This window comes from Malaclemys terrapin, chromosome 2 (assembly GCF_027887155.1).
Source record: "Malaclemys terrapin pileata isolate rMalTer1 chromosome 2, rMalTer1.hap1, whole genome shotgun sequence".
In the NCBI taxonomy this organism is placed as follows: Eukaryota; Metazoa; Chordata; order Testudines; family Emydidae; genus Malaclemys; species Malaclemys terrapin.
Genome location: NC_071506.1, coordinates 178892477 through 178918903, shown reverse-complemented (window position 1 = coordinate 178918903; position 26427 = coordinate 178892477). Strand labels below are relative to the sequence as shown.

Genomic DNA, 26427 nt, shown 5'->3' with positions numbered 1-26427 from the left:
ACTATCCTCTACCTAATGAGCAATCTCTAGCACTGCTGCAACATCCCCAACTTATGGAAATAATCTTCATTGGTTATATAAATGAAGGTAACAGATGACAAGACAATAAAACAACTGGTTAACGGATGTTACACACACACACACACACACAGGGCTTCTCTTTCACATGCATATAGACACACTTAATATTGGAGAAAATCCTCCACCAGATTTGGGTTTTTTATTTTAGGTTTATATTTAGTATTTTATTTTATATTTATCAATTACAATACCAATCACCAATTCTTATGGATACGATTATGTCATCGTGGTCACCACTGTCACATAACTGTAAATTCTACCATTTATCTGGACCCTGCTGCCACACATTATCAGTGTGTTAGTTTGCTTTGATCTAGTCCCGTTTCAAAACAGAACTATGTTAAAGCTAACTAACAAACTGTTAATGAATGGCAGCAAGGTCCTCAAGGTCACTGTGACCACAGCATGAATTTTTTTTTTTTTTTAAACAGTGACTGATATAAATTATGCATAACTTTATCCTGACAAAACTATATAATTCAATTAAAATGTATTTGATAGTTAGTATTTAATATTAATATTTAAAAATTAAATCCGAATTTTAAAGAAAAACTAAATACAAATATTAAAGTTAAAATCTAAAATGACACTTTTCAATTTTTCTGTAATGCTTTTGTTGAGCCAAAACTGAATTTTGGAAATTGAAATGTTGTTCTGATTTTGAATTTTTTTTTTAAAATATCACATTTGTCTGTGGAATGAAAATGTCAAGTTTCAACGAGCTCTAACCTGTGCACATGTGTTTATATCTTTGAGTTATTTAGGTTTTTAGGGCAGAAAGCTGTCTGTGTTCATTTGATCAGGTGATGAATATAAAAATCTTACATGCTCTAAGACAATGGTTCCCAAACTTTTTTCCACCAAGGACCCCGTTAGCATCTGATTAAATGACCCAGACCCCTTTTGTTTCTGGTTCTACTGGAATATACACAGCAGCATGGGAATGGTCCTGCCTGCTCCCCTCAGAAATGATGCATCATGCTATGTGGAACAAAATGGCGTCCTTCATGTGGCAAAGTGCCAGAATTTCTTTCCAGTGTGTCCTGGCCCTGCTTCCAGGGACAGACCCTAGCATAACCCACAGTGGACTCCCATGATCCAGGGACCTCACTACGGGAACCACTACTGGAGAGATTTGTGAATGCCTTAGAAAGCAAACCGTACTACAGATTGCACAGAATTTGAAATAAACAGTCTAGTGGCCCTTTTTAAAATTATTATTAATTATTATTATTATTAAAGATACCCAGAACTGCTATATCCTTTATAATGTTAAAAGAAGAATGCAATGGGTGGATCGGTGGGCTTTTACTGTATATTCAGTGTGGAATGTTCCAGATACAAACAAATGTGGGCATTGTTTCATTACTACCATTTTTCAAATATTCTCAAAACTATTTGTCCTTGCTAAACCAATATCAAGCCTGAATTTCTTAAAGCAGTAAGTCATGAAGCCACGTAGACAGCATCTGAAAACCAGCAACACAACAACACTGTATTACCTCTTTCACTGGCATCATCTACAAGTACAATTTCTTCCAGCAAGTGTCGTGGCGACCGATTTATCACACTATGGACAGTTCGTAAAAGCGTACTCCAAGCCTCATTGTGAAACACAATGACAACACTTGTTGTAGGAAGATTGTCTGGATACACCTTTGTTTTACACCTATGGACAGAAAGGTAAATCAAACAGGTTCATTGATAAGTCAACAGTTTTTATAACAATTTTAAAATATAATTTCTGGGTTATAACATTAAAAATACTCCAATAGTAGGATTTAAAATGTGCAAAATGAAAAAAAGATCAAGAGTTTGCAGATTTAAAATAGCAAATAGATATATTTGCACCATAACATGTCTCTCTGTGTGTTCCAACTTTGTGGCTCTTTTTAACATACACTGGTGTAAAGGGTTAAGAAAAGCGTTTGTCACTATATTATGCTGAACCGTTCAAACCCATAGTAGAGAGGCAAGGAGAGGATGGAGGACTGAATGGCTCAGTAGATTAAGTAATGGAATGGCAAGCTTTTCATTTGCGGTGCATGTATTGCTCCCTGCTCTGGTCAGCAGTGACCAGATGTTACCATCTGACGGCTGTTCAGTCACTTGCAGTGCATAAATTGAGTTGGTGAGAACAGGATAAAGAAGTGGCATCCTTGTTAACACCATAGGCAAACACACAAGATGTGTATTGAAACTATTGTCTCATTTCTTTTACGTCCTTGTATACCTGTTTTGTGAATAAGGAGGATCAATCTTCCAAGGATGCCACCTCTGATAACATTAAATTAGATCTATACTCGCTTTAAGAAAAAAAACTTAATTAAGCAAAAGCTATACAGGCTGGGAAGTGAACAGTTTTACAACAGAAAAAAAAAATCAGAAAAATTAAAAGTATATTTGCACAAAAGTAATTTATTTGGAATATTGTATGTCTGGAAGAAAAAATAATTTAATATAGCTAGCATTATATATTTAGCGTTATCCTACTCTAGTAGTTCTTGACATTTGGGGGGAAATGTAAGATTTTAAAATACCCTATAAAATTCATGTAAGTTAATTGTGTATTGAACTTTATAGTAGCTTTTTTAAAAAAAGCAAAATTATGTTCATATAACCTTTTGCTACTGAAAAGTCACATTTGATGCCCCCACTCTAGGATACAAAAATGTTTTTTCCGGTTTTGCATATATTGGACATGCTATAAAAGCTAGTTTAAAGGCAAAAAAAATGATTTATATTTAATTAATTTTACTGGCTGAAAGTAGGCTAAAAAAAGTTTTCATATTTGACGTTTTGAAATTTGTATGCAAGACTATAATGTCTCCAAGAGCACCACATACCTTAAAAAGCAAATGTCTAGCCTACAGACTGGATCACTGTTTTTCAGCAAGCAACCCCGCACAGAATCAGGTAGAGAAATCAATATACTGCACATAAATTTTCAAAAAACTGTTGGAAGGCTTTAAAGTGCAATTCTACTTTAAAAGTGACTATAAAAACTTAGCACTTTTTTTACTCCTTGTATATTTTCAGAATCATATGCAAACTATTGTAATATAAAATTTTAGTTCTGTCAGCTTTGGAGAATCAACAAAGCAATGTAGAAATATGAAATCAAAATCAGAAGAGGACAAGGAATACACTTTATGGAGTTTCATTTCTAACAATAGAACTGTTTTGTTGAATTCTAAATTGAGAGATCAAATGAACTGCAACAGGGTTCATGATAGGCAGTACTGACGCATGCCACCCCAGAAGAAACGCCAAGAAGGATGCTGCCTTAGGAAGCCTTATACCTTCCAACAGCCTTCAGGGAACTGTGAGGAGCATTCAGCACGTTTCCTCCAAATTTAGGGAGGGGGCTAGCATTACTGGCCAGTGGAAAAGGATAGGGCAATGGGTCTGCATCCTCCTCCCACCCTCATTCAATTTGCAGAAGATAAGGTCACTAAAAGCACTAGCCAAAACTAGTTCTCATACTCTGAGCATAAGTACTACATTTGTGCCTGAACTTTCTGAGTGGGAGTGGGGTGGTTCCTCCAACTGAGAGCAGAACCCACAAAGTCTGGGGGCATACAAGCTCCAACATGCCTTACTGAGGGTGAGCTGAGCCTAAAGAGCATCCTTGTCTGACCCCCCCCCCCAAATATAAATAAATAAATTATATATATATATATATATATATATATATAAAATGAATGGAGCCCAAAGGGCATCCAAGCCACACCAATAAGTAGCTTCTGTGGAAAGAGGACTTATTTTGGCATTTCAAACTGTGCTTAGAAGAAGAGCCATTTGTTTTCCAATTCAAGCCCTGCACGCCCCATCTTGTATATGGGCCAGGCACAATCTGGCTTTATAATACATTTCTCTGTAACATTAAGTCTGAACAAAGTTACCTGCCACGTAGGAATGAATGTCACAAAATCTCTGGAAAACATTATAGCCATATGATGAAATGGTTATTTACCTTAATGGGGTTCTTTGAGATATGCTGTCCATATATATATTCCAAGGATGGTACTCATGAACCAGTGCACTCAATTTTGGATTTTTTTTTTTTGGACCAGGAGTGCCTATTGGGGATTGCCCCTATACCCTGAATATCCTTGTGCTCCCAACAAAGGCACAATGGGCAGGGCAACCCCAACCATCCTTTAGTTCCTTCACCAATACAGAATCCAGCTGTTATAAGACACTATTAGTGGGAAAGGACAACAGCTTGTGGACAGCACATCTCAAAGAACCAAAATTAGTATTCTTCTGAGTGCTTGTTCACATATATGCCACTGATGGGGACTCTGTGATCAAACTTGATGGAGGTGGGTGCCTGGAGTCTAAATGACTATAAAATGGCCCTCCCAAAATGAGCATCACAATATGATATTCAATGGAATAAAGTGTGTAAAATCCATGTTCTGAACTCCAAGTGGCTACCCTATATATGTCTGCTACAAACACATTCCTCAAAGATGCAGCTGAGGTTTTTTGGGCCTTGGAGTGAACTGAGTGTCTTTCTGTAAGGGCTACTTAAGCTAAATATTAGCAAAGTCTACTACAACTAGTAATCCAATTAGACAGTCTTCAGGTGGAAACATGTTAACCTTTCATTCTTTCCTCATAAAGTACAAATAATCTAGGAAATACTCTAACAGCCTAATCCCATCAAGACTGACAAGGCCCTATGCACATCTAAGTATTTTCCATTAGGAGTATATAGCGCTGGTAGAGTTCTAATTTTAATATGGGTATTTTGACTTCCGATGAGCAACTTCTCTCTAACACTGACAATCATCCAGTATCCATACTATAAATTGAATCTGGATCTTATAAATATTAGAACCAGATGCAGAATTTGGCCTTCCTTCTGGGATAGCAGAGACAGCTGAACAGGCAATTGGATCAGGGGCTGAAATGAAAGGTTCATCGGGTCTAAAAACCAAGACTGCCTTTGCCTAGGCTGGAGCCAGAATTATCTTTACTGAGTCTTGTTTGATCATTCTGATTACCCTTGGGATTAGGGGAACTGGATGATAAATGCATGTGTAAGGCTATAGGAAAATCACGGGCTGTGATTTTGTTGAGGAAACCGCAAATTGTTGCAATTTTAAGTGGCATTGCAACTTGGCACATGGAGCCACCTCTCTCATGACTTGGTGAGGGCCATGGCAGATGCAGAGGATGGGACTAGTTTCTCCGTAGCATTCACCACCCCCTCACTGCCCTAGCTCCATATTGAGCACCACTGCCTGCACTCAAGCCCTTCTGGCGCTTGCCTTGCACTTTGCCCAGGTGAAGGTCTACCTGCACCTGGTAGTGTGGGTCAGGGCCACCAAGCAGCAGTGTCTCCTACCCAACTTCAAGGACTTTCCTTTCCACAGCCACCCCTATGCACCGAGGGACAAGCTTGAGGAGGTCCCAGTGAATGGGGCTGGATGGGCACTAGGGCTTGTCTCTCCTGCAGGATACAGGGCTGGGAAGGCTTCTAGAGATCTCTGATCTGGGTCTAGCTCCAGGATGCAAGAGTTTGGACTCCAACACCACACACTGGGCATGGGGGAGCAGTGGGAGGTACTAGTCATCTAGTCAATAATGAAACAAAACATTTAGGTCCCGGGGCTTTGACTTCAACTTTCGAACAACAACGACAACGACAACCAAGTCAACTTTCTTACAGCCTTATACATGAAAGCTGATGACCAAGGATCAGGAATGCCCCTGCCATGGACCTGTGATCCTGATCCCCTGCTGAAGAACTCTTGACACTTTCTGTTGTTCAATGTTGATAATATCTATGGAGCGTTGACCTCACTAAGTATTTTTTGAATGACAATGTCCTTTCCCGACAAATTATGATTGCTTGTAAGTTACCTGCTGAGGCAAAAAAGCAGAACATTCTGAAGACCTGGTAAGCGGAGAGCCACTAGATTTAAGTTGTGACCAATACACTTGTCCCACAGACATACTGCTTCCTGACAGGGGGGTGGATCTTGCTCCTCTGTTAGTAAAACATTACTGCTTGTTAATATATGGACAGATAAGCCTTTAAGAACTGGAAAACATGGAACACAAGCATGGCAAGTTGCACTCTGCTCCAGAATGTGTGTGTGTGTAATTGGGCCTCTTTGAAAAATCAGAGACCTTGAACCTATGTGGCCCAGGTGAACCCCCATCCCATGTTGGAGGCATTTGTTATGAGAGTTTTGAATAGTAGGCATGGAGAAAAGGGAACTCCTCTGGAAGATTTATTGGGATACTTCCACCAGTTTACATGACAACTTCCAGGGGTACCTGCACTGTCTTGTCTAGGTGATGTCCGATGGGCTGATACACTTACTTCAACCATCCTGTATGCAGCAAAGGTGAAATCTAGCATGCTGACTTATGTAAGTGCAGGACACGACGTGACATAGAAGCCTGAGGCAAGTTCTCAGCAATGTGTTTACGATGTGTCTGCTGTTGATGATTAAATCCACTATGCCACGGATTCTCTCCTGCGGGAGGTAGGTCCTTGCTGCTGTTGTATCCAATACTACCCCAGTAAACTATTTTTTAATTAGAGAACATAAGAACAGCCATGCTTGGTCAGACCAAAGGTCCATCCAGCCCAGTATGGTGTCTGCCAACAGTGGCCAATGCCAGGTGCCCAAGAGGGAGTGAACCTAACAGGTAATGATCAAGTGATCTCTCTCCTGCCATCCATCTCCACCCTCTGACAAACAACCATTAATAGACTTAATAGAATTTGTTTTTCCTCATTGACCCTTAGTTCTAGGGAGGCAAAAGGATGAATAGTCTGCTGAATGGAGCTGACTACCTATTGAGGACATTTTCCTAGGATGAGGCAATTGTTGAGGTTTGGAGTTGTTAAAACTATGACTCTGCTTTCTCAGGTGGGCTGCTGCTACTACATTAAAACATTTCTTGAACACCTTCAGTGCTGCTGGCAGTCTAGAAGGGAATATCCTTTATTAGGAAATGCCTACGTAAAATGAGAAATATTTTTCTGTGGGGAGGACAGATAGCAATATGAAGGTCAAGGAGTTGTGCACCAGTCCGGTGGATTCAGGGAGGGGATTACTGAGGTAAGCGTTACCATCTTGGATTTGAGTCTGCAAATGAAGGTGGTCTCAAGTTGAACGCTGTGGTATCAGAAGATAGTGGCAGTAAACCTCTTAATTCTGTGAAAGTACGTCTACTGATGAGGTTTGCTCTTCTGAGGGGTCCCAGTTTTATCATCTCCATAACCCACAGTCTGTCATTATGGTTCTCCAAACCCCGTGGAAATGAAAATGGTGGTTGCTAAAAGGAGGGGAAATAACTAGTGGATCCACTAGAAGTTGTACAGAACTCTTGGCTGCCAAGTCAAATTTGTTGCCTCAACCATGAAACTGGGTGCAGAGATCACACTGATGGCTTTACCATCATCTGGGATTTTTGAAACTTCCTTAGAGACTCAGAAGGTCTGTGTTGCGGGTAATAAGACAGCCTTGGCTATGACCAGGGCCCTAGCAGGTTTCCTTTTAAAGTAAGAGTCTAACACTGCCCACACACTGCCCCCCAAAGACCCTCCTGGGCATCCTTTGAAGTATATAAGGCTTCATCAGCCTTGATACTGAACAAATCCCTCAAAAAAGGCAGGTGATTCCACAGTAACCTATACCTCCTACGGATTGTTGGATGCTTATAGGCAGGACGACGGTCTCAACACCATACCGAACACATGAAGGGCTGCCTGAAAAGAAGAAAGAGGGACCAGCTGTCCTTCACAAATTAATTTAAATTCCTTTGTACAGTCTTATGAGAACCTTAACAAATTTTGAGATATCATTCAAAGTCAAACTTTGCCAAAACCAGCTAGAATTGGGGATTCCAATCTGCATGCTTGCAGATGGCTAATTATTACATCCAAACAGACCTAATATTTTTGGCTGCTTGGACGACTTTCGTGACGCAACATCTGATGGACTATAGCTACTATGAGGGATCCTGGAGCCAGGTGAATATAAAGTTACTCAAACACAGAAGGTGGAACTTGGTATTGATTCTCTGCACACTTGCAGTATAGAGCTATGTAGGCTGGCGTCTGCCAAAGCAACTTTGCAGGATCTGCAATGCTTTCATGAATGGGCATCACTAGGCAACCTGACATGGTATTGGGCAAGATTTCCAGAAGCTTGTGAGATCTCTCCTACACCATTTCTACTGGGATCCGCAGTGTATCCCCCATCCATTGAGCAACTCTTGGAAGGATCTGAAGTCATCTGGTTATGAGGATGACATGAGTAGGGATGACAGTCTCATGAGGAGATAATGAGAATGTGAGTACTCGAGAACAGTTGTTCGCTTTTAACTTCCTCAGAGCCTTGATCCAGATTCTCACCACTAAGGGACTGTTCTTGAGTAGTTTTAAGTGCTATCCTCTGACATTAGCGATGGAGATTTAGTTTGAGAACATACTGAAGATTATGATCTCCTTGCAAACTAGAAGTCCCATGGAGCCTGGTAAGGCTAAGGGTGCTGATAAGCATAAGGAGCTGGGTGCCAGGGTGGAGGATACCAAGAATTAGGGTCCCTGTAACTTTTAGCGTTAGAATAATGGCAGTTAAACCTCTAAAAGGTAATTCAGGGTCAAATTATAGCACTTGATTCCAGGAAATGCGAGGAAGCTGTCTTTACTATTGTTAAAAGGTCGAGAAGGAATACTCAACTGTTGGAGCTGACTGGCAGGCATACCCTGAATACGACTTCTCACCAATACTTAAATGACTTTTGAAAATGGAGACTTATACATTGCAATGCTGAGATCAATAATACCTTTAAAAATCTAGGCTTTATAGTGCTTAAATGAAACATTCCAAGATTTTCTAGAAGTCTGAGTTAAAAGCAATGAAAATGTTTAAACTTAATTTTGTAATTATATATGAAAGTTAACTACACGAGATCTCCATACATAATACTCATCAGCAACATGTACACAGTACCATGTATACCAAATCATTATAGTGCAGTAAATATTAAATAAACTAACCAGTCTAAACCTGCTGACATTTCAAAGTTTCCCTTCAGGGTACAGGTTTTGAGGCCCTCTTATTTGTGAAGAGCATCCTTAGTATATGGGGTTTTCCTGTTTTATTGGCTGCCCTTCCGCATTCTCTTTAGAAGGGCAGCCAATCAAAGCTGCTGCACATGCTAAATTATAGACTTTTTGGCTGAAACTAAGACTGTAGCACTCCTATATCTGCAGCTAGCAGGGGAGAAGCTATTCCTGATGACTACAGTTCCTGTTGTGGCTCCCAGAACTGCCCCCACCTGAGGTCTATGAGTAAGGGAAGATCCTCCCCTATCCGGTTCTCCCACACAGGCTTGGGTGATGGAGGTTGAGCATTCTCCTCCCTGACCTGCTTTGCTCTCTCAGGGATGGAAGGCATTTGAAAAGCTCCTTGGCACTACTTTCCACCAAAATTTGCGAAAGGGGGGCATGGTATGGGGAACTGTTTTACAGTGAAACTGGGCTGGAGTTTGTTTTTTTAATAATAAAATTAGTGGTTGTGCTGTGAAATTCTTTTGGAACGAAATGTTTATGCTGACAGGGAGGAGAGAGAATGAAATACTAAGGTCTCTACTTTTCTTTTTGCCCCTCTCTGTAACTTTAGATATATTTATGCAAACTTTGGTAAATATTTGAAAACCGATATCTACTGTTTTAAGTATATTGGAAGATATGCACTTCTCACACACACACAAACAGAAGGGGGGGGTGACAAACAGAGGACTTGCTACCGTTAAAAATCTAATAACCATGACCAGATCATTAACCCCCTCATCAAACTATATAACCATGACTTTGTCATCATTATCCAAGGATGAAATTAAGAGTTGTGTCTATAGTGTGTTACACTATTACTTGGGGACACCATTACTTTCTGTGTATGTACCGCACCCAGCACAATAGGATTTTCTATTAAAATAAATATTTATTACTAATAGTAAAATAGCTATCGCTGTTAGTAGAAATGTTCCTATGAATGTTTATAACTTCAAACAGCTCTTAAACCACAAAGGTACTTGCCATTATTATGAATTAAGTCTATGGAAGGTGTTTTAAAAAATACTTAATTATATTGTTCTTTTATTTGGATTGTGTCTGTTCTCTAATTTTAAAGGATTTTAATATAAGAATGGCATATCTGTAGGGTTGGACGTTTGACCAGTCCAAACATAACTGGCCAAATGACTGGACAAATATAGTTAAAGTAAAAAATGGTCACATACTCTTTCTTTCTTTCTTGTTCTGATAAATCAGTGATTTAAAGAAAGACTTTATGGTCTTCAAAAAGATTAGCCTTAGATAGAAACTTAGGTCTAATTACAAGAAGTTATCTAGCTGACTGACACAAAAAAAGTGAAACTACATTTTGTAGCAATACTAGGTTAGCATTTAAACGTGAATGTTATTCAAGATTGAACAGTCACAAAAGAATTAAACAGAAATAAACACATTGCAATTAAATGACTTTCTTTTATAGTTTCTCTTATGCTAGGTAGACAGCAGGGCAACTCTTCGAGCACCTTGCTTTTAGCTTTTTTTTTTTTAAATCAGCTTTAACTGTTTCATTTATATCGGTCAACAAATTCATCATTATCTTCCTCTTCATCTGATGAACCCTGAGTCAACTCTTATCTGACTCTTTCTTCTGTAACCTTAAATTGTGACAGTCACCAGCTTTCCAGCAATGGAGCTCTTCAATCTATTTCTAGTGTTTGGATAGATGATTCCCCAAACCAACCAGTTTCATTCCACACATGCAGAACTACACAGAAGTGTTAAAATAATTTCTGCCATTGTAGCTAGAGTGCAAGGATGACAAGTCTTTCTACCATGACAAAGGAGAAAGCAATTTTCATTCAACTGTTGGGATTGCACTGGATTTTTTTTTTTAAAAACCATTGCACAGGCTACTTCTTCCTTTATAATTTGATACGTCTGTCAGAATTGTTTGTTTGTATATCCACTAAAATTTGCAACAGCCACTATGAGATCACAAGCTGAATCGAAGTCATCATCAGCCAAATTCTTGGCCCCAGAAGCGTGGATCAGGATGGTAGGCAGCATTTGTGCACAAGTGATCACTTGATTTTTTTCCATGCTATTATTTTGTCTATCCTCTCTTTCTCTTCAGCTTTTTTAAATGGACTGCATTCAGTATACTCAAAAATACACCTCTACCTCCATATAACGCGAATTCGGATATAACGCAATAAAGCAGTGCTCCGGGAGGGCGGGGCTGCGCACTCCAGTGGATCAAAGCAAATTCAATGTAACGCAATTTCACCTATAACGCGGTAAGATTTTTTGGCTCCTGAGGACAGCGTTATATCGAGGTAGAGGTGTATGTTTCTTAACATTCTGGAACTAGTTCTTGGCATTAGACAAGGTAGAGCTATCACTTTCCATATTCTGAATGGACTGAGCTACAGTTTCAAACAGTGAAATGAATTTTTAGTTTCGTATCCAAAAGATATCAAGAATGTCAGTGTGGGTTACTTGGAGGCCACCCTTTCTTCAACAGCAGCTGATTAAAGAGGCTTCTTGCATATCCAAAAATCTTTGAGACATTTAATAGATACCCATTGAGCGCAATAATTTTTACTCAGTATGGATGAAACTAAGTGCTTACTAAATGATGCTGAAAAATGACTGTTGCTACTTGTTTGCTTTTGAAAAACTTGACAATGCTTTTCACTTTAGACACTTGAGAAAGTAGTCAGATCTTCGAAATCACCAATGTAAAGCTGATTATATGGGCAGCACATCCATAACAAAGCGTGGATATGGATACTTGTTTATCAACAATGCCCAAGCAGCTTTCATATTATGTTGGCCACAACCAAAATACCCTTCCATGGACCCAATTCATTTATTATATTTGTAAACTGGTTAGCAATATATTGGGCTGTGGGGTGATGCACTGGAATGAACAACACAGTGGCTATGGAGCTATTACCATGAAGCTGTTAACACCCTGATTGTGCTCCATCCAACACTAAAGACACGTGAAGAGCCTGCACAATAACGCCAACTCTTTTTTTACATCAGCCGTTTCACATTCAGATTTCCTGCAAGTAGTTTCCTATTTGGTACTTAATACACAATGCAATTTATGATAAAATTCCAGCATATAAGGATTTTGACAATATGAAATGGTGTATTGCTGCCATAAATACATCTAGCAAATGTCTGGTCAATTTTGTTTTCCTAGTAATGGGATATTCTACCCAAAAACTTCAACCACTTTGATGAATATCTGAAGACTTTCTAGAAGTAGGAGTTTTTGTGGCTAAAGCAGGTGGAGTAGCAAAATTCTTAGATGAAGTAATGGGATTAGCTTCACTTTCACAGTCACTCATATCATTGTCATCAAAAACTCCATGCTTTGTGGTCATGCTGTCAAAGATTAAGTGGAAAGAATGCACAGAAGAAAATTTTCGATGCGTACCAGATTTCCCTTTTTTTGCTTTTTGACTGAAATAATCTCTCTGCCAATAGCTGCACATCACAAAAATTCAACAAATACTTCTCCATTCTACCTACATGGGTCACCTACTCAGAACAGAAGGTGGACAGACTCAAAGAACTTGCACTTAGCATTAAAAGTTATCCATGTTCATGTCTAATAAAAAAAAGTTTCCATACACATGATTTTGTCTTTCCTCATTATGTCCCTGTTATGTCTCACTACTTCTAGAATGCTCTCTAGATAATGAAGTACCTCCTGTATTTCAATAAGTCAATCAACCAGTAGCCATTCAGTTCTATTTCCAGAATATCCAGCTTTGTATTTGGCCATACTGCACCTTTCCTCCCAGAACCTTTACAGAATCACAAATCACACAGGTATGGGGGTGGGGTAGGGCACGGGAACAGGCCCTCCTCCCTGCAGCAAAACAAAATGGACTCATAAGCCATAGCAGGAGGAAGAAAGGGACAGGATGGGAAAGGTCTCTAAAGAGATATGATGTCAACCCCTCGCATTAGCAAAGAACTTTTTATATTATCTGGAAGCTTTGGCTAAGGATGCATGTATATGTTTGGGGGGTAGGGGACTATGAAGGGGCTTTTTATTGAGGGCGGTTTATTTACATGCGGAGGGGTTATTCACAAGGGCATTTAAGATGGGTTGTATACTTTGTTGAGGGTGGGGGGAGAAGTTAGGGGGGTAATAACCTTGAAACTTTTGTTTGTTAAGGGCGAGGCTTAATGGCTGCACATCTTTTTCTCCGTGTTGGGGGGAAAGAAGTAATGACTGAACTCTCTTTTCTCTCCATACAGAATTAATGTATGTATGCCTGTCTAGTCAGTTTAGATTGTAGGCTCTGAGGCAGGGACCACGATCTTAATTTTTATGTCCTTTGTAAACCACTATGTACATCATTGGCCTGGTATACAAATAAATAGACAACACTTAATTCCAGCTAATCAAGATGCTCAGTTTTCAACTAATTTACCTTTTTCCTAACAGGTTAGCATGTAGTAAAATGAGTGATCAAGACACTTATGTAGACTTGTAAACACATGGCGCCATGATGCAATCAAAAAGGTAGACCACCTCCTACACCAGGGCATTCTTACTGGAATATCTGATTGTGGTCAAACACGCAGTCAATTGACCAGCTTGCCAAGCCTACATTTCATCTCCAATATAGGTTAAAGAGGGCCCCAAATGACTGCTGGGGATGAAAGTTTTACATTATGTGTCAAGCCCTTTCCTTGCAGAAATGGCCCTCAACCTATGAACTTCTAGCTAAAGTGGTTCAGTATCATTACTTATTTAGATTGCTACAGTTCCCAAACATACAAGTAGACTCTTCCAGCTGCTTTGATCTAAAAAAAGACAAAGGATAGGTAAGAGGGTTGCAATATACAGAACAATCAGGGTGACTAGTCTTATTAGTTACAAGTTTATTGATATATGGATTTTATTTTAATATTACACACACTAAGGTTCCCTCTCTCCCCCATCAAATAAGCTTTTCATCTTCTCCCGCACAGAAATCTCCAGCTTCATCCTCCCAACATTTGACCTCTTGTCCCCAAACATGTAAAAAAGTAATAAGTAGATGGTCAACCAAGTTTCTTGTATACATCACAGAAAGAGGATTTTCAGAGTGGATGTAAATTAAAGAATGAACCAGTTTAAGAAGGACATTCTATCAATTAAGGAATAGCCCACAAGAAACCACAGACACTGCTGCAGAAGAAAATGTATAAAATGGGCAACAAGACTGGCATTATTGGCAGAGTCAAGGAGAAGAGAGGTGATTAGATAGGGAGAGATTTAGAGGGCAAGAAAATTACATGGGGTCTTGAAGGGGATGAGAAGCTTGAACTTGTGCATCAGAGAAGTGGGAGCCAGTAGAAGAATTCAAAAAGAGGCATGACATAATCAGAGTGGGAGACAAGAAATGTAACCTTACTTGGACTAACAAAAAGTAATCCCCTATTTCTCAAGTTGGAACTATCAAATCTCAATTGAGGAAAACTGAGGATATGACACGGCTCGGACCAAAGTGGAGAATATCAGTGTCTGAGGATGAGAAGTTATTAAAAAAACCTGAAACCTGAGAAACACACACTTTATCAAGCCATTGAAAACAGTGCAAGATAAAGCAGTATAGCAGTGGGGTGTTAATTTAGACCTTGTTTAAACTATGGAGATTCTGCAGATCAAAGAAGAATTTTGTATCTAAAAAAAAGGTACCTGTGTGAATTGAAGTTCATTCTCAATAGCTCTGCCTGGATTGCAAAGCTATTAAAAGAGAGGAGCTTTAAGCCACTGAATACAAGGTCTGATTTGACAGAATTAAATCACTGCGTCTATTGCTCAGCCTTGTTTGGTTTTCAGGTCATGATGGATGGTTATTCTTTTACCATTTTAATTTCTCAGTACCATATAAAAGGACCAACATTTGTATCATTTCAAGATTAGTCATCTGGACCAACAATGGCTAATTTTACACTAAAATCAAACTTTAAAACATTCAGACAAATACAAAACGTTGAGGAAGCACTAATCTGAATCAGTTTATTGACGATTCTTACAAGCAATACCATCTCAAATACTACCCCATTAAGGAACCTATAGGCTAATCTCACTGCAGCATATCACTTGGCATTTAGAGATTCCAGAGACATTACTGGTTCTTTGAATTGTTGTGTGTAAATTGAACAGTGAATACAATAATCTAAGCACCATTCTTAAAACCGAAGTGTGCTATATAGAATACTACATAAATACTTGCTTATTATACATTAGTTTAGTAGAGTTTGCTACAGTTTGTTTCATGGTTTTAAAAACCATGGAAAAAACATTTCTGCAGGTAATACTGTGAAGAGATTAATTTATTGATAAGCCTTGCATGCCTTCTCAACAGGTCTGTTTTACATTCTATAGTGAATTACATACACAAAATGATGTTAAAATGCTGGTACTGAGGTAGGGATCCTTTTGAAATAACTATGTGATCAAGTAATAAAGTACTCTCATAATATATACGCACAAGGGAACAGGGATAAAACTGAACCACACAATCTTAAATTCTACAATTTCCTAACATTTGAGTACTGAACTTTCAAACTTAATATATTTAACACGTAGGGGGTTCGTATGTTGTTTCCTAATGTTTTTTTAAAAGGAACACACAAATTCTACTATATGAAACCTTAATATCGTCACCTGTATCATCAGCAGATTTTAAATCCTGGATTATTGCAGGACAGACCTCTTACTGGTTGAGCTAGAGGATTAACTATATTAGCTACCAGCAGGAGTAATCTATTATCCCCTGAAGACCAGCCACTACAGGAGGACATGTAACCTGAGAATAATGTTTTATACAGGCATGAGTGAGCCCCATTTTACAATAGCATATCCAAGCACAAAGATTTGGCAGATTGAGAGGCAGTACAGCTAAATGACAAACATGGGTCTGCCAAATTTAAGATCTGGGTTCTTTCCCCGATTCTGTAACCTTTCAGTGGGGGGAGGATGAGGTCAATACAGAGTTATGTAGGGCACAGAATTATTAATGGAAGTTAGAAGCTTTAAGTATAGAATTCACAGTCTCTTGGTATACAGCCCAGTGCATGTTCCCCCAGACCAAAAGACATTTTGATGGGTAAAAACAAGAGAAGGGAACAAGAGCATCCATTCGGTATTCTTCCCCCCCCAAATACAGAAGTTTAGTTGTATGGCATGCTACAGCAAGTTGTTCAAGTGATAAAATGTTGAAGTTCTAATAGGACACTAATAGATTCTTAGCAGCAAGCTTCATGCAAGCAACACTAAGAAAAACAGAGATGGGAAATGGTGCTTTAGAAGCTTACGACTTAACCCAGTTCTAAAGAATTTACATGGGGACAGTAACAGTTACTTCCCTAACCCCAGGATTATCCCCTGGCCAAATTTCAATGTTGGTGCTAGAGCTCCCCCCCCAATAATGGAATGTTTTAGGTAGCACATCCCCTATTATAATGCTGTTTATAAATTGCAAAATCTTTGGTATGGAAATATAATGGAGCTTAATTTGGACACAGATTACAGTATCCTTACATTTGCAATGAAGTAATTATTTTTCACTGTCCATGAAGTTAAGAACTCAATTTAAAGTAGGATTGCTATAGAAGAAAATCTTATTCTTAACTTGAAAACGTGCGTTAAATACTGGTTTAACCTTTCCTGGATATTGACAGCCTCTTGAAACTTTTACACGAGTCCATTATTTAACAATAACCTCGACACTAACTCTAGTATTCAGAAACAAACCACCTAGAAATCACCAAAAGGCAATCCATGCACTGGAATAAAAAAATCACTATTATCCTGTAGTATCAATATGGCTAAAAGGACTAAAAACAAAATATCAGAGCAAAGTGGAACCATTTAAGTATCACAATTTGCTGGACTTCCTTCGAACATATAACACAACATATAACCACAGTTTTAGTTTACGGGAGCATAAAAAACATTGCCAAAAAGTCTATATCAGAACCTTCCACTACTTCTGAAAAGAGCTTCATCTTCAGAGTCTTGGATTGTAGCCATTTATGCTAAACAGAGGTCTTAATTTCTACTATTCACATCAAAATCTATCCTTAATCTTTCAACCAGTGACCTGAATGCAGACAAAACCTTCAAAAACTTTTCCACACATTTTAATCCAACCTGCTAAATTCTCTGCCATCATTAGTATTTCATAATTTACCTGACATCAAGAGTATGAAATTTTCCTTTCGTCTTATTTCAAAGATTTGGATAGAAGAAAGGTCGCATAATCTCATGAACCAAGTAGAAATCTTCTTTAAACCCTGGAAACAAAATCCAAAATGGTCCTTAAAACCATTGTGGTTACAGAATTCAAGCAGAATTTCACAAAAGGAAAGTGGCAATTTACTAGTTTTCCTGGGATAACAAATTGCCCCTAGAAAAGCATTTTTTGATAGAAACATAGAAGAATTCTCTTCTTCAAATAGCTGAAGCTATATTTTTTAAGCCTCCCTTGCCAAACGTATTTCTCATGTTGGAACTATCAAATCTCAATTGAGGAAAACTGAGGATATGGCACGGCTCGGACCAAAGTGGGTAATATCAGTGTCTGAGGATGAGAAGTTATTAAAAAAAAACTTAAACCTACACTGCTTAGGCTTACAGTGGCAACATGATTTTTAAAGTTTTAATTTAATTTTATTTTTTATAAGAAAAAACAAGATTCATACCTTCTGCCTTTTTTGGGAAATAAATATTAAAACACACACCAACAAGGTTTCCCGGGCCCAGAATTAGGCCAGATTCTGCAATAGGCTCAAAATACATTATGCGTTTTGTCTAATATGGAAATATGTTCAAAGAGCCACTGCTCTTGACGGTAAGATCAGATGAAAAAAGGTTCCTAGATTGAAAAAGAAAGTCCTTGATCAGATGCTTTCAGATTTTTAGTATTACTATAGTCATTGCATCAACTGCAATTTTCTTCAGTCTACTTATCAAATACCAAGGTCACTATAACTTCAGAGTCTCAGGGTATGTCTACACTACGAAATTAGGTCAATTTTATAGAAGTTGATTTTTGGAAATCTATTTTATACAGTCGACTGCGTATGTCCACACTAAGTGCATTAAATCGGCGGAGTGCATCCTCACTACCATAGCTAGCATCGACTTACTATGTGGGTAGCTATCCGCCAACCATTGGAATACTGGGTTAAGCTCCCAGTGCCTGATGGGGCAAAAACTGTCACAGGTGGTTTTGGGTACATGTCGTCAGTTGCCCCTCCCTCTGTGAAATCAACGGCAGACAATCATTTTGCGCCTTTTTTCCACGCAGATGCCATACCACAGCGTGCAGCCCGCTCAGCTTACCGACACTGTTGTGTCCTGGGTGCTTCTGGCAGCAGACAGTGCAGTAGATCTGAAAACCATCATCATCCACCGCTTCCGTTGCAACTCTGCTCTCCTGGTGCCATGAATCCACCTCGCAGGTCTTCTTGTCATTCGGTATAAATATCTATTCTTGTGGCATCCGTCATCATCCACGTATTCTGCTGCAACTCTGCTCTGCTGATATTACCTCGACAGCAAATTTCTCCATGTTGTCTGTCATGGGCTCCCGGGTCCTCAGGAAATGTACGCGGTGCTAACCGTCGTCCGCCACTGCTTCCGGTACAACTCTGCTCTCCTGGTGCCATGAACCCACCTCGCAGGTCCTCTCGTCGTTTGGTATAAATATCTATTCTCGTGGCATCCGTCGTCATCCACCGATTCCGCTGCAACTCTGCTTTCCTGCTCTCCTTCAAACGCCATACTACAGCAAGCATGGAGCCCACTCAGCTCACCGTTGCTGTTGTAAGCATTGTAAACACTTCGCGCATTGTCCTGCAGTATGTGCAGAACCAGAACCTGCAAAAACAGGCAAGGAGGCGACGACAGCGTGATCATGATAGTGATGAGGACATGGACATAGACTTCTCTGAAAGCACGGGCCCTGGCAATTTGGACATCCTGGTGGTAATGGGGCAGGTTCATGCCGTGGAACACCGATTCTGGGCCCGAGAAACACACACAGACTGGTGAGACCACACAGTGTTGCAGGTCTGGGATGATTCCCAGTGGCTGCGAAACTTTCGCATGCATAAGGGCACTTCCATGGAACTTTGTGACTTGATTTCCCCTGCCCTGAAGCACAAGAATACCAAGATGAAAGCAGCCCTCACAGTTCATAAGCGCGTGGTGATAGCCCTCTGGAAGCTTGCAATGCCAGAAAACTACCAGTCAGTTGGGAATCAGTTTGGAGTGGGTAAATCTACTGTGGGGACTGCTGTGATGAAAGTAGCCAACGCAATCACTGAGCTGCTGCTATCAAGGGTAGTAACTCTGGGAAATGTGCAGCTCATAGTGGATGGCTTTGCTGCAATGGGATTCCCTAACTGGGGCGGGGCGATAGAACGCATATCCCTATCTTGGGACCAGACCACCTTGGCAGCCAGTACATAAACCACAAGGGGTACTTTTCTATGGTGCTGCAAGCACTGGTGGATCACAAAGGACGTTTCACTGACATAAACGTGGGATGGCTGGGAAAGGTACATGACGCTCGCATCTTCAGGAACTCTGGTCTGTTTGAACAGCTGCGGGAAGGGACTCACTTCGCAGACCAGAAAATAACTGTTGGGGGATGTTGAAATGCCTATAGTTATCCTTGGGGACCCAGCCTACCCCTTAATTCCATGGCTCACGAAGCCATACACAGGCACTCTGGACTGCAGTAAGGAGCTGTTCAAATATAGGCTGAGCAAGCACAGAATGGTGGTAGAATGGGCATTTGGACATTTAAAAGCACGCTGGCGCAGTTTACTGACTCTGTTAGACCTCAGTGAAACCAATATTCCAATTGTTATTGCTGCTTGCTTGTGTGCTCCACAATATCTGAGAGAGTAAGGGGGAGACCTTTATGGCGGGGTGGGATGCTGAGGCAAATCGCCTGGCCGCTGATTATGCGCAGCCAGACACCAGGGCGATTAGAAGAGCACAGCAGGGCGTGCTGCGCATCAGAGAAGCGTTGAAAACCAGTTTCATGACTGGCCAGGCTATGGTGTGACAGTTCTGTTTGTTTCTCCTTGATGAAAACCTGCTCCCTTGGTTCACTCTACTTCCCTTTAAGCCAACTGCCCTCCCCCCTTCGATCACCTCTTGCAGAAGCAATAAAGTCAGTATTGTTTCAAAATCATGCATTCTTTATTAATCCATCACACAAATAGGGTGTGCCAAGGTAGCCCGGGAGGGGTGCGTGAGGACAGAAGCACAGGATGGGGTGGTGGATGAGGCTAGGAGGGAAGGACAAATCCACACTGCACTTCAAAACTTATTGAATGCCAGCCTTCTGTTGCTTGGGCAGTCCTCTGGGGTGGAGTGGTTGGGTGCCTGGAGCTGCCCCTCCCCTCCCCCTGTGTTCTTGGGCATCTGGGTGAGGAGGCTATGGAACTTGGGGAGGAGGGCAGGTGGTTACACAGGGGCTGCAGTGGTGGTCTGTGCTGCTGCTGCAGCATTTCCTGCAGCTCCACCAGACGCCGGAGCATATCGGTGTGACCCCCCAGTAGCCTTAGCATTGCATCCTGTCTTCTCTCATCGCGCTGCCACCACCTCTCCTCTTGCTCCCGCCAGCTCTCATCTTGCTCATCCCTTCTGTCCTTGTGTTCATTTTCTGCTTTCCTGAACTGACATTGTTTGCTGCCACGTTCTGCTGAGCTCTTTCAGTGCAGGAGGACTGCATAAGCTCAGAGAACATTTCATCACAAGTGTGTTTTTTTCGCCTTCTTATCTGCGCTAGCCTCTGGGACAGAGATGATAGGGGGAGCGTTGAAACATTTGCAGCTGCGGGAGGAAAAAAGGGAGAGTAGTATTTAAAAAGACATTTTAGAGAACAATGGGTAGATTCTTTCACAGTGAACCAAGCGGTTAACATTACATAGCTCATGTGCTTTCGGTACAAGGTCGCATTTTGCCTCTTCTATTGAGGGCCTGCCGGTTTGGTGTTAAAGATCACACATGCAGGGCCGGGCAACAGAATTTGGCTTGCTGGCAGCCATGGTAAGCCACAGTCTTTCGGCTTCTTCAACCTTCAGAACATGTGGGAATGGTTTCAAACAGCAGCGCCCTCCTTTACCATACCAAGCACCTGTTGGGTTGGCCATTTAAAAGGAGGGGCTGTACTGGCCGCGAATGCATCCCAAGTCTTCAGGGCAAATTAATCATTAAACACGCTTGCTTTTAAACCATGCATTATATTTACAAAGGTACACTCACCAGAGGTGTCTTCTCCGGCTTCATGGTCCGTGAGCCCGGGTTGGGAGGGTATTGGCTCTAGGGTGATAAACAGTTCCTGACTGTCGGGGAGAACGGTTTCTCCGCTTGCATGCTGTGCGCTATCCTCCTCCTCCGTCTCATCTTCCTCATCCCAAATATCCTCTTCCCTGTTGCGTGAGACTCCCCCCTTGCAGGTGTCCACGGACAGGGGTGGGGTAGTGGTGGGGGCTCCCCCTAGAACTGCATGCAGCTCTTTGTAGAAGTGGCATGTCTGGGGTTCTGACCCAAAGTGGCCGTTTGCCTCTTTGGCAGGTTCGCCTGAGCGCCTTAATTTTCACGTGGCACTGCTGTGGGTCCCTGTTGTAGCCTCTGTCCATCATGCCCTTAGAGATTTTTTTCAAATGTTTTGGCATTTCGTCTTTTGGAATGGAGTTCTGATAGCACAGATTCATCTCCCCAAACTGCAATCAGATCCAGTATCTCCCGTTTGGTCCATGCTGGAGCTCTTTTGTGATTCTGGGACTCCATGGTCACCTGTGCTGATCAGCCCGTCATGCTGGCCAAACAGGAAATGAAATTCAAAAGTTCCCGGAGCTTTTTCCTGTCTACCTGGCCAGTGCATCTGAGTTGAGAGTGCTGTCCAGAGCAGGCAAAATGGAGCGCTCTGGGATAGCTCCCGGAGGCCAATACCGTCAAATTACGTGCACACTACCCCAAATTCGACCCGGCAATGTCGATTTCAGCGCTAATCCCTCATGGGGGAGGAGTACAGAAATCGCTTTTAGGAGCCCTTTAAGTCAACAAAAATGGCTTTGTCATGTGGACGAGTCCAGAGTTAAATCGATCTAACACTGCTAAATTTGACCTAAACTTGTAGTGTAGACCAGGGCTTAGTTGGCAGTAGGGCCTGGGAGCCCAAGTCCCAGCGGTCAGCGGGGGAGCCGGCAGCTCGAATCACAGTGCTCCGCACGGGGCTGGCAGCCTGAGCCCCAGGGAGAGCGGGGCCGGGCAATTGGGGCCAGCAGCCCGAGCCCTGCCCCCGTCAGCGGGGGAGCTGGCAGCCTGAACCCCAGCCCGAGCCCCAGGAATTAGTCAAATCTCATCTAAAGCCAGAAGCACAGCCCTCCTTGTTATAACCAGCCACAACCTCATCTGAAACTAGAGGTGGGTGAAAAATACCAAGCATTTTTCACAGAAAGTTTTGAAATTTTTTTTTCACATTTTTCAAAATTCCCCAAGAAAAATTTACAAAAAACTGAAACGGAAAAATGGTCCATTTTCAAAAACTGTTTTCATGAAACATTTTCTGATTTTTGAAAACCAAAAAAGAATTTTTTTTTTTTTATTAGAAACCATTTTTTTTTTTTAAACAAAAAGCCAAAAAAACATTTTACAGAAACATTTTTGGTTTCTGGTTTTTCTAGGTTAAAAATATTTTTCAGAGGTTCATAGCTTCCGGGGCCCGGCAGTTGGGGCATCCATCACACTGAGGAAATTTAAACTTAAATCCCTGAAAATATTCATTTTTAGGAGGGGGTTCACAAGATTTCACAATTTAGTGAAAGGGGTTCGTGAGCTGTTAAAGTTTGGGAACCACTGCTTTATATCCCTATTCTCCATGTCTGAATACACATGTATTTATACTCTGGTCTTGACACAAGGATTTGTGGTGCTGCCTTAAATCATTCAGAAGATAAATTGATGGAGTTATGGAATGAGGGATAAGCGTGAAGCTTCAAAACACTCAAGTACAGGAGTAAGTTTAAATTATTTAAAATGCTGTCTGGAAAAAAGTACCTTTACATATTCTCTGATATGCTTACTTATCAGTCTTGGTTTCAATACATCTACTTAAGCCAGGAAAAATAAAGTTTGAGAAAAGCATGCAAGTCTGATTCTCTCTCTGCCAAATTAAATTATGATTCAAACAAGCAGTTTCTAATATACAGCAACTGCTATTAGAGGCAAATCAATTTAAGATTTGAAAAGCTAACTTTAGTATGATCTCATGTGTAAGCATATTGTATTTTGGGCAGGTCTACACTTACAATATTTCAGCTGCACCGTTGCAGCTCTTCAGAGAAGATGCTACAATACCAATGGGAGACCTCCTCTCATCAGAGTAGTTAATCCACCTCCGTAAGAAGCTCTTCCATCAACACAGTGCTGTCTACACTGGGGGTTAGGTCGGTACAACTATCACTCAGGGATGTGGATTTTCCATACTCCGAGTGATGTAATTATACCGATGTAAGTTTACAGTGTAGACCTGGCCTTCATACTGTAAGACAGACATGCAGGAAGTTTTATAAGGTAACTTCTTGTAATCAGATTTCAGCAGAGCAAATGAAATACATATTAGGCCTTTTGAAAATGTCCCTTGTACCCAAGTCCCAGGCTACAAATTGTCCTGTGTGGGTCAACGTGATGAGAAAGAAGCCATTCCCACAGTGAACTCACATAAAGCAGTCTTCCACAAAGCTGCAAATTCTGCAATTCCAACTCTTTTGGCAATATTCTGCAGAATCTATCAGTTTAAAAAAAAAATATTTTCTAGCCCCTCTTGGTTGTGAAGGTAACCTTGAAAACGTGAACTGAGTGTACACCAATGCAGCGTTTTCTGCAAAGACCCTGCAATAATATCAGAGTTGTGAACTGCCCCACTCACCGCAATGGTTTAGCTCAATCTTCAAATAAATCTGCATGTCAACACAATTATTTTACTGCTGATAACTTTGGCACAAATATTTACCATTTATAGCACAATATCTCATTGTGCTAAGTGCTATACAAAATATGGGGACAATTCCTGCCTCAAAGAGCAGATATTCCCAGCTGAACTGCTTATCCTACAATTCCAAACTGCCTCCCTCCTCCTCAGGAACTAAAATCTCTAATTGTACACTACGCAGCTGCCATAACTTCCATCTAATCCAGAAAAAAAGCTAGTTACTTACCTGTAATTGTAACTGTTGTTCTTTGAGATGTGGGCAAAAACCTGTAACTCAGGTGTGTGCGCGCCCAGTGCACCAAAGTCAGAGAATTTTGCCTAGCAGTACCCATAGGTGTGGTGCTCGCATCCCTCCCTTCACAGCCCCTGCCATGGCTATATAAGGGCAGTGCCACCCTGGCTCCCGTCAGTTCCTTCTCAACCGAGGACTGCTGTGGAGTCAGGCCCCTCCAAAGAGTGCTGGAGCAGGTGTAGTCTGGGACTACTTGGCTGAACTCAAATTACTAACCAAGGTCTTCTGATCATTCAAACTGTAGTACAGAGTCAAGAATTAGGAACACAATTTTTACAAAGACAGATTGCATAAAATTACTTCAGGCAGAGTTACGAATAAAACCAGGTTTCCAATACAACACCCAAATGTTATGCACTAAACTACACTGCCCTACAGATTTAACATGTCAAAAAGACATGTTTTGTGTATAGACACTTGTTAGCAGCAACATATCAGTGTCCTTTTGCTATGTTGATCCTAAGTGGCTATAGCTGTTATGGGGACTGTCTGACCAAAGATGCCTGAAGAGTGTTTTGGAAGGGGTGGGGCAGCCACAATGTGTGTGGGGGGTTGGGGGGAGGGGAGAGACGGAGATTTGGGGTGTGTGGGATGGGGGAACCCCAAGTTTGTGGGGAATTGGGCAGGGGAACCCTAGGTTTGGCAGGGGAGCCCCCCAGTGAGCAAAAACGGCTGAGTGAGCCCAGCTGCCAGGGACAGCTTCATGCTCCATCTTGGCAAGGTATGGATGGCTGGGGAAAGCACCATATGCAGCCTGCAATGGGCGATGTGGGGGGGAGAAGAGAATAAAAAATGGCTCCTAGCAACTACAGCAGAAAAGAGGTCAGGTCAGTGCCTTGGGGATTCAGGTCTCCTGACAACGCACTGCAAAACATATCCCGCCACCAGCAACCAAGATGGAGGGGACAACTGATACACCACACTGCAAAATAGCACACACACACACACACACACAAAAAAACAGAAAAAATACACACCACGCCCCCGCAAGCTGGATGCTACGGAAGGGAGGAGGAAACCTTCCAGCTGTGCCTCTGCTGCTCCCCAAAGCCCAGCTCGCCCCCCCCCCCCCTTCTCTCCCTCAGGTGGTTAGTACTGTCCCAGAACTGGTACCAGAAATGATGAGGCAAATTAGAAGTAGTTGTGTAACGTATTCAGACGTTTTAGCAATATTCTAGCAGAAATTAAAGCCTCAAGTTCCATTCCACTATTTACTCCTGGGGGAATTCTGCACCACTGCACAATGCAGAATGTTGCAGAAATTAATGTTGGATGTGCAGAATTTCCTTCCCTCCTCCCCCCTTCAGAAATGGGCTAAAGAGATGTTGGCCGCCACTAGAGGCTGCTGGACCCAGCAGAGCCCAGTTCACATATAGAAGAAAAGGCCAAGGGGGTGGGGGCACTACTGGTTCCCAGCAGCTGTAGTTCCCAGCACGCCCTGGTAAGGAAGGAGGTGGCAGGGCGCAGGAAACTACCTGCCGGCCTGGGACTCAGCATCAGGCTGTTTCTCGCTCTGGATCCCTGGACTCTAAGAGGGTAGGGTTTGTGAGTGTCTTGGAGGGGGGGATGGGGTGTGCGTATCTGAGCTCGGGGGGGGGGGGGGGGGGGAGAGAGAGAAGGGGCAGAGAAACAGGAACTGGGTTGTCGTAGAGGTTTCTTTAACTCTCTACTCCTGGGGGAATTTCTGCACGTGACTGTATTGTTACAGACATACTTGCTGTCAGGTATTTTAAAATAAATTAAATAATTGAAACTGGCATGATTATAGAGTGTTATTTTGACAAAATTGGCAGAATTTTGCACAATTTTAAAATACTGTGTGCAGAATTTTTAATGCTTTGGTGGAAAATTCTCCCAGGAGTAACTATTTCACAACCAAATGTTGAGCTATTATTTTAAAATTTTAATCTTTGTTAGGTATCTTATGCTACAAATTTCAAATCGGAAACGGTGTGTAA

The 26427-nt window shown here is 41.4% G+C and overlaps 1 protein-coding gene across 3 annotated transcripts in view; it reads right to left on the bottom strand.

Moving 5' to 3' along the window:
* The window catches only part of GALNT1 (polypeptide N-acetylgalactosaminyltransferase 1), a 211919-nt gene that overhangs the window by 87873 nt on the left and 97619 nt on the right, over positions 1-26427 (bottom strand). For all 3 annotated transcript variants that reach the window (XM_054018826.1, XM_054018828.1, XM_054018827.1), the window contains one exon: positions 1584-1750. In XM_054018826.1, coding sequence (XP_053874801.1) covers positions 1584-1750 — 167 coding nt within the window. The remainder of the gene's footprint in view (positions 1-1583; positions 1751-26427) is intronic.